Below are 12363 nucleotides of genomic sequence, written 5' to 3' on the forward strand. Positions count from 1 at the left end.
TAGAAACGGAAAAAGTGTAGCTAGATTAGGTTTAGCAAACAAAGTTCCTCCCTACAACAAGTGCAGAATAAGGAACACAGCTTTAAGAGCTTGGGGACATACTAGCTGGCAAGTATATTTTGGTGGAATTTTATTGTGATACATGCGTGTGCATATATATATATATACACACACATATACACACACAACCCCACACAATTCTGAGAGAATCCAGATGTACTGATTTAAATACAAATATACTACGTAAACTTAGGGAGCTGAAATCTCCTCTCCATCCCTAGAAAAGCCCTTGACACTAGCATCCTTCGCATGTCCCTCAGTTTGTCGTCATCATGAAACCCATCCTTCTCCACAACAGTTTACTGAAGAGCATCAAATCCTTTCGAAAGGTGGCACAGCCAAGCACAGATTATGCTTTAACGCAGTTTGCCCCTCTTCCAGTGCAAGCTTACGAAAGAACTGCTGCTCTCAATGTAGGAAATCTTAGTACTTAGAAAGTAAAATAAAAATAATTAAGAGACAGGTGTATATGAGGAGAACCTTTCATGTGCTCCCACCCCTGGGGAACAGAAGTTTTCCCTTCTGAGTAGTTTATTCCATGGCTTGGAGTGAGGCAGGTCTGAGGTTGCTGCTGTCCTGAAAAACCTGTCCTCCGATCACTGCTGCAAGGCACCAGGTGAATCTGATACTGTTTGTGCTGTTCTTAAAGAAGTGTCCAAGGAGAGAGAGAGACAAAGCTCACCCTCGCCTTAGGTTTTCCTACCACATTTCTGGGAAATGAAAAGGAAGAACCTAATTATTAATTAAAAGGGGGGGGGGGGCGGCGGAAATAAAGTGGGGAGGAAGCAAGCTCTGAGAATTTTGCTCAGGGTCTGTTTGAGAAATGCATCTCTCTTCTTCTAAGTTATGATTAGAGTGAGGACCTGCAATGAGTCTGGTCTGACAAGGTAAGAGGTGTTCGTCTCTTAGCATTGCCTCTCAGTAAGTGGGTCCTGCTTAGCTTTCATTCCTGTCAGGTAAAAGATTATTACCAATTCAAGTAATTTTCTCCAGACGCATCTTTATGCCTACAGCCCTGCGTCCCCTAACACGGGCGTACCTCAGCTTTAGATCTGCTGACAGTGACGCTGCAGCACCTACAGAATTCGCTCAGCTTTTGGGTAGGTTTTATAACCACACCGATCTCTGTGCCTCCCACCACTGCTAGTAATAACTGAACCAGTCAGGGAAGGTCTCTGCAAACCAGTCGCAGCAGTGATTAAGACGTAGACATACGTATCTCCTTGCCCTTTAAATAGAAGGCTTAATTGGCGATGTGGATAGCAGCTTCCTAATGGACAGAAATTAAACTCCATTTAATTCCTGAGCAGACACTTCCAATGCACAAGGTTTACCACACATTTGGAGCGGGGGGGGGGGGGGGGGGAAGGAAGGAGCCGCACGCACAACTCTCTCTACCTCTGACAATCACCAAGGAAAAGCAACATGAGGACCAGAATGGCATAAGTGTGGCAGGTGTGAATTGACCTGCACTGGCAAAGCTGCGAGCTGGGAAACTTGCAAATCACATGATTGTGCAATACTTGGCTCCACTCAGTGCTATCATGTTCTTTAGAAAAAAAAATATTTAGAAAAAAAAATATCTTAAAGACATGTACATCAAGTTAAGGGATTAACTGTCAAATGACATTACTGAAACAGAGACAATATATTTCTTTATTGTTAATGAAATTCAGTTAAAAGTGAAGGAAGTGATAAAGAAAGTACTGTTTTGTAATGTATTTTACATAAGAACGTAATATAGAAAGGGAAGTGCAATTAAATCTTAATGTGGACTTTTTTATTTTTAGTTTATCATCTGGTTTACATTTTGAGCCCCTTTGCAGCAGTAAATTATGCTGGCATTTCTTAGGGAATAACTGCCATGTTAATTTAGTTTAATAAAATAACTGACAGAAAAGGGGGAAAAGAAGCAAGAAGCGACAGTACCCCCCCACACACACGCACTCCTTATCTTTAGCTAAGTATTCAAATGCTTTCTATATGAATTGTCCGTGGTCCAACTCCAGCACCATGTAATAATACAATACATTACAACACAGTACAATACAATCTTGGGTTTCTGTAGCGCCCTTCATGCAAGCATCCCAGGGTGCTTTACAATCATTATGAGTTAAAATTAAAACTGAAGCACATACAATTCCTAATAGAATCATTTTAAAAATGCTAAACAGAACAAATAACTTTTAAGTCTAGATTTAAAAGTCCCAACAGCCAGAGCTTTCCTTGCTTCAATTGGCAATGAGTTCCAAAGCTAGGGAGCAAAGCGACTAAAGGCTCTCTCATGTTATGTTAAAGGATCTCTCATGTTGTTTATACTTGTGCAGTACTCTACAGCCAACAATTTGCCAATAAGAAGAAAAAAAGAGACTTATTTGCAATCTTGCTTTAAAGAACACTGGAGGAGTGGCTTGCTAACCCTCTAATAAAGTTATGGAAAAAAATAAATAAATCAGGGTTCACACTTGGCCATGACTGTGTTAAGAAGTATGCGAGAAACATGAATGAATGAATACAGAATTTTGTAGCAGTGCATTACTTGGCTGCCTCCTAACCCAGTGAATGTAAAAATAAAAAAAAAAGCATGATTTTATATATATAAAACAAGAAGAACATAACCGCAAATATTTAAAATGCAAGTTATTCTATGTACCATTCTCAGGATCACTGAGTGAAAACAGAAGTGGAGTGGGGATCAGTTCTACAACACATGCACATTTTAGACGGAAAACGTATCAGAAGAAAACGTGCTGTGTTCCTTTTTTATTCTGTCACTTCCCTAAAACTTGAAGTCCATATGACGCAGATAATCATTCACATGACACAGTTCTCAAAATTGCCAAGATACAATCCCAAGTTGTTAGCACACAAAGTGGGGAGCACAGTCCCAAAAATGTTATTCCCTTAAAAAAGCATGAATTCTGTACTTTGTTCACAGGCGAGCCTAGCGGAAGACAGCTGCTTATATCTCCATGCAGCTGACTTTAGGACTGTTAAAAAAAAAAAAAAAAAGAAAACCAAAACCAAACTACACCACAAAATCAAAACTAGCACCATCCCTCCATTGGACTCTTCTCCACTCTTTCAGAAGCAGAAACGCAAGACCTCATGACAGGACAGATACTAAGGGACACGCTGACACCTTGCAGAGACCTCTGAAGTCAGAAACTGCATTTATTTGAGAAACAAGGTATGTTCCCCTCCCGCCCATAATAAACCCAGACCCTATAACTGTTTTGGAAAGGGACTTCGACATCCTCATTATAGTTCTAATGAAGAGGCAGGAAAAAAAAAAAAAGCTATTTTTTTTCCTCTTTTAATAGGGTGCTGCCCAGATAAAACAATGGTAGACAGACTGACATAGCTTTAACACTGGGAGCATTCAGATGCACCTAAAGAACATAAATCGGTGACCAAAACAGCAGTTGAGCACCCTGCGAGTGTCCTCATGCAGTGCATTTCACCTTCCCCATCCCACCAGCAATAGGCTCTGTACGGCCCGTTCTACCTGGATGACTAAAAATCATGGTCACAAATTTGAATAGTTAATCAAAAATGTTTAAAAAAAAAATAATCCAGATACCACATCAGCTTGAAGAGACATCAGAGTGAACGCTCTTGAGCAACTGAGGGGTGGGTTGAAAGGCCCTGCCTGCCAAAACCTGAGCCCAGGCCCTCAAGGATTTACTCCCCTGAAATAATTAATGACATCTTTAAAATCTAAAGTACAGCAACTTCTAAAGTAGAAAAAGGAGCTGCATTCCTTACTGAGGTTATTAATTATTGGGGGAGGGGGGGAGGAGGAAGAGAGAAGGAGAGAAGAGAATCACAAGCAACAAAGAAATCCAAGGACTTGATCTCAGGTCTAGGCAGGTAAAATTGAAAGGGGAGGGCAAAAAACACCTTTCAGTTTTGTAAGCATGAATTAAAAATTGCTCATAAAAAGTATGTATTTTGGCAACTCTTGATACCTCATTCCTTGGTTATTTATAGGTCTGGAAATTTTAATTTTAGCTAACCCCACTTTTTATGGTTGGGAATTTGGGGGGAGGGGGTTTGAACAGCAGCGAGGAAATGCGAGAGTATTTCTATTATGCTGCTTATTTGCTACAATGGCCAGATGCCTTCAGATCAGGTGAACTGAGAGAACACCGATGTTCCGAGCAAGCTTTCTGCCTGGTGTCTCTGCACGACGCCTGCATAAAATAGCATGCAAATTCAGGGCAGGATGTCTGAACAAAAAGGGAAGTATATGATCTATATTATTATGCCCATGTCAGATGCAGACAATCCTTCGCTACAGCAAGGAAGTTTGATCAAAATGCAGTCAGGATAGCTATATTTATCACAAGTGCAAAACTATTCAGACGTCGGTATCGTACCAGCACTTGTTCTGTGCGCACATACGTTTTACGAAATGCGATCGTATATCCTTCTAACTGGAAAAATGCCATTCCCTCAGCATCAAGAGCAAAATTATCTAAAAGACATTACAGACTTAGGGGGGGATGGAGGGGGGTGTCACACACAAATATCTTCCAAAAAATTCAAAATAGTAATACAATGCCCATAAATTACTGTCCGTAAGTATCACAGACTCTGGATATATTCCATGGCAATATTGCATGTCCCTACAAAATATTTTAAAACACAATAAACCATGAGACTTGAGATTTTGCTACACATCAGGCCTGGATTCTCTGATCTATAATGCACTGGCTATTGGTTGTCCTGAGAGTTAGGCTAGCTATACTACAGGGGAAGAGAAAGAATTAATATCTTGCTTCAGAAATGCTTTTGCAGTCATTTGATAAAGTGCAAAAAAATTTTTCTTTTTTTTTTTTAAAAAACCCAAGCTTATTTGAGAATACTAACAACAATCATTTAGAAAATCTTTCTAGAAAAAATTCACATGAGATAATATCAGTGGGAAAGTCAACGTCATTTGGTCACTGCCATATTTTCAAAACAGTGCCCGGATACTAATTAATCTCTACAATCTCTTAGTTTGGTAGGTGACTTGTTATCTTCCTTTCATGGAAAAGGTGACAGGAACTCAAGAGAATGGGTACATCTAAATGTTCAAAAGCACATAGTGAGTTTGTTCCAGAATTATCAAAAGAATTTCCAGCCTTTTCTTGGGCAAATAGCCCATGTTGCTCTCCTCTCCCTCATAAAAGCTTATCTATCTATCTATATATATACAGAGAGATGATTACTCAATAGGGACAAAACAAAATAAACCCTTATTAATATCAGTATAAACACACCCTGTAGTATTTCAGTTATTTTAACTGTGGAAGTAATAAGAGAGTTCTGCACTAAAAACCAAAATAGAGTACAACTGTGAAAACAAAGCATGAAAATGCTAGGACGAAGACTGAGTAAAGAGATGGAAGGACTAGCATTAAATAAATAAATGCAACAGGCCTGCCTGCCTGATCACTTTAGAGCAGGTCCCAACAGACTAAGGTAGAGTAGAGCTTCTGTGCGAGGGGTTGGAAATAAGAACTGATGGTAGAACAATTTCTTTACAACCCTTTGGAGACTAAAGAGCCAAAACAGGAGGGAAATGAGATCTAGGCCACTCACAAGATGCACCAATTTAATGGAATGCACAAGATGGCCCAAAATTGAGCCCTAGATTAAATTCCAAGTTGCCTTCCCCATCAAAAGGGGTCTGGAGAGGAAGCAGAAATGGTATCGCATATCAAATGCAAGAGGTCTTTCACCCAGCATCTGCGTATGCTGCTAGTCTCTAGTAATACAATCTGCAAACCCAAGGTAAAGCACGAAAATACACACTGCAGCGCATAATGCAGAACAGGCTTGGCTTTCCCATGCAAAATTCACAGCATCCTTTTACCTTTCCTGCTTGATACCGAAAATTTGAGACAAAACCTCTGCGATTCCAGAGCCATGCATTTGCTCCAGTACGTCCTGAGAACTCCAAGTCATGTCAATGGGGATTCCCCGCGATACGGGCTCATATAGCGAGCGATAAACCTGGCCTTTCATGGTGGCCCCGGCAGTCGCGGGGTGGGACAATTACAGTAGATTCGAAAGAGACCATGTATTCAACTCTCCTAATGAGAGCAAAAGTCACACTGGTATTTTACTGCAGAAGGCATGAAGAGTTCATACCCGTATGCCGCAATGTTTCAGTTGGACAAGAAAGAGAATGGCAAAAAAAATTAGAAGGAAAAAGGAAAAGAAAACCCACTCAAGTAGATGATGCTGTTAAGTTTTCAAGACTCTATAATTAAGATGAACTGGATCTAAAAGTTTGTTTGCTCACGTATTTTCAAGCTCTTAAATATACCTGCACTATAAAAATAGTTTGCTTGGTATTTTTTTTCAGTACATAGAATGTCGGTATTCTGAATAAATATGAGCAATTTTTTAATACGCAAAATGCAAGATTAATTAAGGAAATACTGTAAATTCTAAGTGAGGACAATGATTCTCAGTTTTCCATGCTTAAATGGGGCTTCAGAGATGCCACGCATTGAGCACAGCAACTTAAATACCTCGCAACAAATCCTTCCGTACCTACACAAAACAGAGCACTGCTAATGACAGTGACAGAAAACGATAACTACTCTCATTTCCACTTTGAGTCATTTTTCTGTGGTTAATAAATTATATCCATAACAGTGTTAATAAGTTATGGTACGGTGTCACTGCATTAGCTTGCATTTGTGATGAAGCACTTCATATGGCATTACCTATGCCCGTGGAAGTACATAAGAGGAGAGGCCACTTCTCTGCTCTCAGAGTCGTCTCCCACGCTGGCATTTTGATGGACCCTCTACAGGAACGTTGCCTCCTAACCGCCGCCTCGCTCTTACTTCTCACCTCTGCTGCCGCAGCACACCACTGCAGGGCAATTCTCCAGATTTAATATGTGTAACAAAACACAGGCACTCTCAAATCAGTGTCCTTTCCATAGGAGCGATGCACAATGAGTTATTAGTTAGGCAAATACAGGAAGAATTCAGATCAGTTTCATCATGTGAAAAGGACACCGTCAGATCAAGGCGTCCTCCCTCAAGCTCCCCGAGGGAAACGGGAAGATTTAGACTGACTGACGGGCTCTCAATCAACTGCTGTAACAGCTGGTTTTTCCAAAAGTTAAGAATAAATAAATGTATTTTAAGTTTAATGTGATTTGATCTTTAAAGGGAAAAAAGAGAGAAGCAGTAGCTATTTAAATTCTTGCAACCCAAAAACTGCAACACTGGTGAAGATAGAGACGACAAAAGTAATAAGCACGATTCTAATAACAGAAAGAAGCTCACGGCTTTAAGTATATTCTTTTACAAACAAAGAAGTGCAAAAGAATAATCAAACAGCCCCAAATCAGAGTTCTGTAATCTGGGATTTTGGTCATCTCAAGTGCTAACTTCAAAAGCTGTTATTAGGCAAGACTGTTTTTGTCCATTAAAATTAGAATAGAAAAATTCAGTATAGTTTAAAAACAACTTTTTAAAAGAGTACAATTATTGAATTGTCTCCAGTATCATGATACCGTCTCTAGGGAAGTATCTAAGAACTTTTTTTTATGCTTTTTCATTGCATCATCTACCTATATATAGGGAAGCTGTTGTGTGAAACACGATGTCCAAATAGAAATGAAATATTCCATTTTGACAGAATTTACTTGCTTTCTATCAAGTACCAAGTAAAAACTAGCGCTATTAGATTAAAATGGAGAAAAATCCCAAATTATCTGCAGTGCTGGCATAAGCCAGCAGTGCAAAAAATCACATGCTTTTATAGTAGGTACGTACAAGATAACTTTGCAGACATATTACCGGAATGGTTTGCAACCAGTGAAGATAATTTTGATTATTTCCACTTCAAAACTTCCTATATTGTAGCCACATCACTGAAAGCAATCTAACCATAGGAGAAAAAAAAGTGACGGGAAAACAGCCTGCTAATATATCTGCTGGAAAGACAGATAGACAAAGAGAGTTGTCCTCTATAGATTAACTGAAGTCTTTTGGAGACAAAGTCTCCAAGATTCTGAGCAAGAGAAATAAAATCCCCATAAAAATACCTTGACTTCCTTAATTTCCCTTTTCCCCTCCCTACCACAACCAGCGTTATTTATTTGTATACTGAATTTATCTCCACTGCACCACAACAAAATACATTTTAAAATGTAAAAGGTGAAAATAAATACAATGTTCCCACCACAGCATCACTGGACACTGTACTGCGCAGAAGTAGTTGCGCCTTCACAGGAATTTGACAAAAGAACAACGAAGAGAATGGCAAAAAAAGAACAATACAACTAAGGCTTGAGGAAAGCATCAGCTCAGTATTTAGCAATGCATAAATTGAGGTTTCATTTTTGTTTAGGTATATTTTGATTAGAGCTAATAAATGGCTGATTTTCCTTTGGTTGTTTGCAACAACAACACATCATCCAAAGAGCTTTATTCTTTATTCCCTTCTCATATAGCATGCCAAAGACTGTCTCATTTTATGAATTAGCATTTAAAACTACTGTAGGTTATCTAACAAGCATTCAGATTCAATAGTACTTTTGACAGCAGTAAGTAAAGAGCCTTTTAACGTCTTGAACACATGTGCTTGAAAAAAGTAGTTACATCAAAGCAGTTCAAAGACTGAAGACAAAAACCAGTTAAAATCCAGTTTGCTGTGAGACAATTTTAGTGTGGTGTAAACAACCTTTCACGACTCCCCATGGGAAATGTTGTAAGACTACGTTCAAAATGAATCAGGCGTATTTATAAAGATCATGAAGTGGTCAAATGAATTTGCATTTTTGGCAGATTCACTCCACGGGTACCACTTGCTACAGCCTGTGGAAATCTCAAATCTCACATCAGCGTTGCCTATAGTGCTTTATTATTTATTACATGTTATGCTAAGTACCTGTGAAAGGGGACATTCCTTGGCCAATGAACTCTGGTTCATATCCTTCAGTAAGTCCTTCAGAGCATTTCTTACTGTTGTGTGAGACCATTGTTCAGGAGGCAAGTCTTCTAGTTTAGGGCAACTATTTGAAACACAGATTAGAAAAGGGATTATTACAAGATTGCATCCTGCTGCAGAACATTCCTTTAAGACAGACAGATTTCATTTTGCGCATCAAGCAGATGCATCTGGAGATTGCTCTCGGTCTCCTGATTGTTCCGATTAGTTAATTACTTTATACAACACATCTGCTGTATTGATGCATGAATTATACATCAGCTGCATGTGGCGACTATTTTTTCATGTTACTTCTACCTTCCTGCTCTGATGCGCTTGGTAAAACAATTTAAGGTGTAATGCTTTCTCACGACTGATCATGAAAAGCATTAATATATTAACCGTTTTTTTCTTTTTTGTCACGGTGAAATTTAAGAACCTAGACAGCAACAATAAGTGTGAGCAAGTCATTCTTTTACAAAATGCACACAGATGGTACCGTTCATGATATGCAAAAATATTTTTCTCTTAAGTAAACTTTATGTAAAATGCCTTCTTGTAATGCATCATTTAATTGACTAAAATGCAATATAGTTTTAATGAGATATCCAAAGAAAACCTATGTATCAGAGCTATAAAAGTTTTCTGCAATACTATACTGTAAGTTGAACAAGAATCGGAGTAACTAAAAAGGAATTTAGATAAGCCTTTGTACTTGGAGCGCACAGCACAGTGGGAATTAAATACAAGCAATATTAACAGTGAGAGCAGACAAGTAACAGTTCACGTCCCAGAACTGGTACGCAACTTACCTGTGTAACTGGATTTTCAGTGTGACCACATGATACACGTCTTGCAGCATGTCTGCTACTGTAGCATCAGGGGCATCTGTCACATAGGAGAGTGGAACTGGATTCCACTTCCCAACCTGGATAAGCCCTGTGGGATTTTTATTTTTCAAGGAGAGAGGGAGTGGGCAGGAAGGGCAGGGAAAAATTGAAAAAAAAAAAAAAAGTAATTTACCTGTTAATTCCTAGGGGCAAAAGAAATATCTGATTTTAACAAGATCACCACCTTTGTTTCTAGCCTCTTAAATCTGGCAAAACAAAAGAACACCCTCCCCAAAAACCCCCACCCACACACCACCAAGGATATGCTTTATCTATATTATGAAATTATACAAATGCATTACAGTAGAGATTTTTTTAATATGTATAGAAGTCTATTTTCCTAAGTTCCCATGAATTCAATAGGACATGATATAATAGTTAGCATTCCTCTTAATAAATTAGAGAGGATTTTGCAATGCAAGGACTGAGTACAACAAAAAAAAATAATAATATTTGCAGTCTATAAAACCATCAGGAACAAAATAAAAGAAATAGAGCTGGATGTTCAGTCATAAATGCAAGTTGACTCTCAACAGTCCATCTGCTCAAATATGCTTTACACTTCCTTGTGGATCCTCAGTGGAGCAGATTATTAAGGTCAATAAGCATACTAATGATTCAGTTGAAGTCTTTTTTTTTTCTTTAAACAACAACAACAAAAAAAAGAATCTACCTCCACATTCCCCATGAACAAAACGTGCACTAACTAAACAAAAATACATTAAGGAAAAAAAATAATATACAGAGACAGAATCCGCAAGAAGTTTCAGAAGTGAAATCTGCATCGCATTCCTGAAATCAATCCTGCCCCTCCCCCAAGACCCCACAAACAAACATAATTCATCGTACAATTTCATAATCTTATTTACCTTTTGCTTGGGCAGCAGAGCTGTGAGAATATCCAAGTGATAGCAATGCCATTTCAATCAGTTGGTTGAAAAGCATATCCTTCCTCACCAACACAAATTCTGCATGCTCCTCCTTAGAATCGTACTCAATGGCATTTTCATAATGTTCCACTACACAGAAAACTGGAAGCATACTTCCTATTAAAAAAAATTAAATTTAACATATTAAATTTGAGTTATAGTAGAGTAGGTGGGTCTATACAGCGTTATGTAAATAGAACCTGTACGAACAGGCAGAGGAGGCATCAAGAATCATCACAAATATTTGATAAACATATTCCCCTTGCCCTCCCCCCAAAAGAGAAAGTTCTACAAAACATCCATCTCTCTGAAAAGCAGAAATGCAAATTTACCTCGCTTGATCGGATACAGATTAAAGAATTACCTTCTATAGAAATAACAAGGTTGACTGAAGAGAAGTTGATTCTCTGTGTCCTGCCTGATTTGTTGTGAGTAGCAGGCAGCACGAGAACCTAAATACATACTGCAGATGTCTTCACTGTGAGCCATTTTAGTACCAGCTACATAATTTTGTTCGTTAACATTAAAACTTTCTTAGTCCTGCCAAAAATATTTAATTGCCTTCAACGTCAACAACAAATCACCTTGCGTGTTATACATTCGCTCTGAAAAGAGCACACAAGGAAACAAGGCAAAAGTTAACACTAATTCGTGCTTCATTCATTGAGTGCACTTGAGCCCTACTTTCAGTCGCATCTTTAAGAAACAAATCATGATTTCAATGCCGGTTTAAGAAGTGTACCTGCAGTCTGGGGTATTTTTTTGTTTGTTTGTTGCCTCCAGCACTTCACATTCTATATTTCTGGTATTCATTGCTATTTTGGTATGCCTGAAAGTAATTACTAATTTCTAGTTTTGCAGCATCATACGACAACCCCTTCCCTATGCTGCGTAGGCTATTAAGCAAACAACCTTTTTGCCTTTCGTCTTTTCTTTTTTTTTTCTTTTTTTTTTTTTTTTAATTTTTATTTTTTTTCCTCCCTTTTGACAACAGCCAGCGAGTAACAAATGACCTAAGCTGTTTTAGGGACAAAGTCTCTCCCGACAATCAGAATTCTAGACTTTGTGACAATCCCTCCCGGACGGAGGTGGATGACACGATGACCTCGTACCCATGGGTTCAGGCCCCGGTCCTGTCCCGCTGCCTCCAGCGGCGCAGGTTAGGATCTCTTAATGACAGAAAGCAAAAGGGTTAAAAGCAGATGTACAGAACTGTCTTGTGGCAGCCTGCCAGAGGGGTATCATCTTTAGCATAAATGATGACAAGGGTTATTTTAACAGGGCACCCAGGAACTCCAATTAGTCCTACAATGTTAATGCCTCTATAACCACTGCCCTCTAGACTTACGGAAACCTCCTAATCTGCTAAGGTGCACCAGACATACCAGAGTGGAAAAAGAAGATTTACTCTTGACAATAGATACACGCTTTTAAGACCGCGTCTGTTGATTTGTGCTCTAACGTATAGCAAGAAATCACGATAAAAAAGATACCTCTTAAGCACGTATATTTAAACTACATCTGTTCACCAGAGA

At 38.8% G+C, this 12363-nt stretch overlaps 1 protein-coding gene across 8 annotated transcripts in view; it reads right to left on the reverse strand.

Annotated features, from left to right (window-relative positions):
* SATB1 (SATB homeobox 1) overlaps positions 1-12363 on the reverse strand; it is a 94149-nt gene that overhangs the window by 56752 nt on the left and 25034 nt on the right. For all 8 annotated transcript variants that reach the window (XM_074574998.1, XM_074574999.1, XM_074574997.1 and 5 more), the window contains exons 3-5: positions 10769-10945; positions 9822-9948; positions 8971-9094 (exon numbers count right to left, since the gene is read on the reverse strand). In XM_074574998.1, the coding sequence (XP_074431099.1) occupies positions 8971-9094; positions 9822-9948; positions 10769-10945 (428 nt within the window). The remainder of the gene's footprint in view (positions 1-8970; positions 9095-9821; positions 9949-10768; positions 10946-12363) is intronic.

This window comes from Larus michahellis, chromosome 2 (genome assembly GCF_964199755.1).
Source record: "Larus michahellis chromosome 2, bLarMic1.1, whole genome shotgun sequence".
Lineage (NCBI taxonomy): Eukaryota > Metazoa > Chordata > Aves > Charadriiformes > Laridae > Larus > Larus michahellis.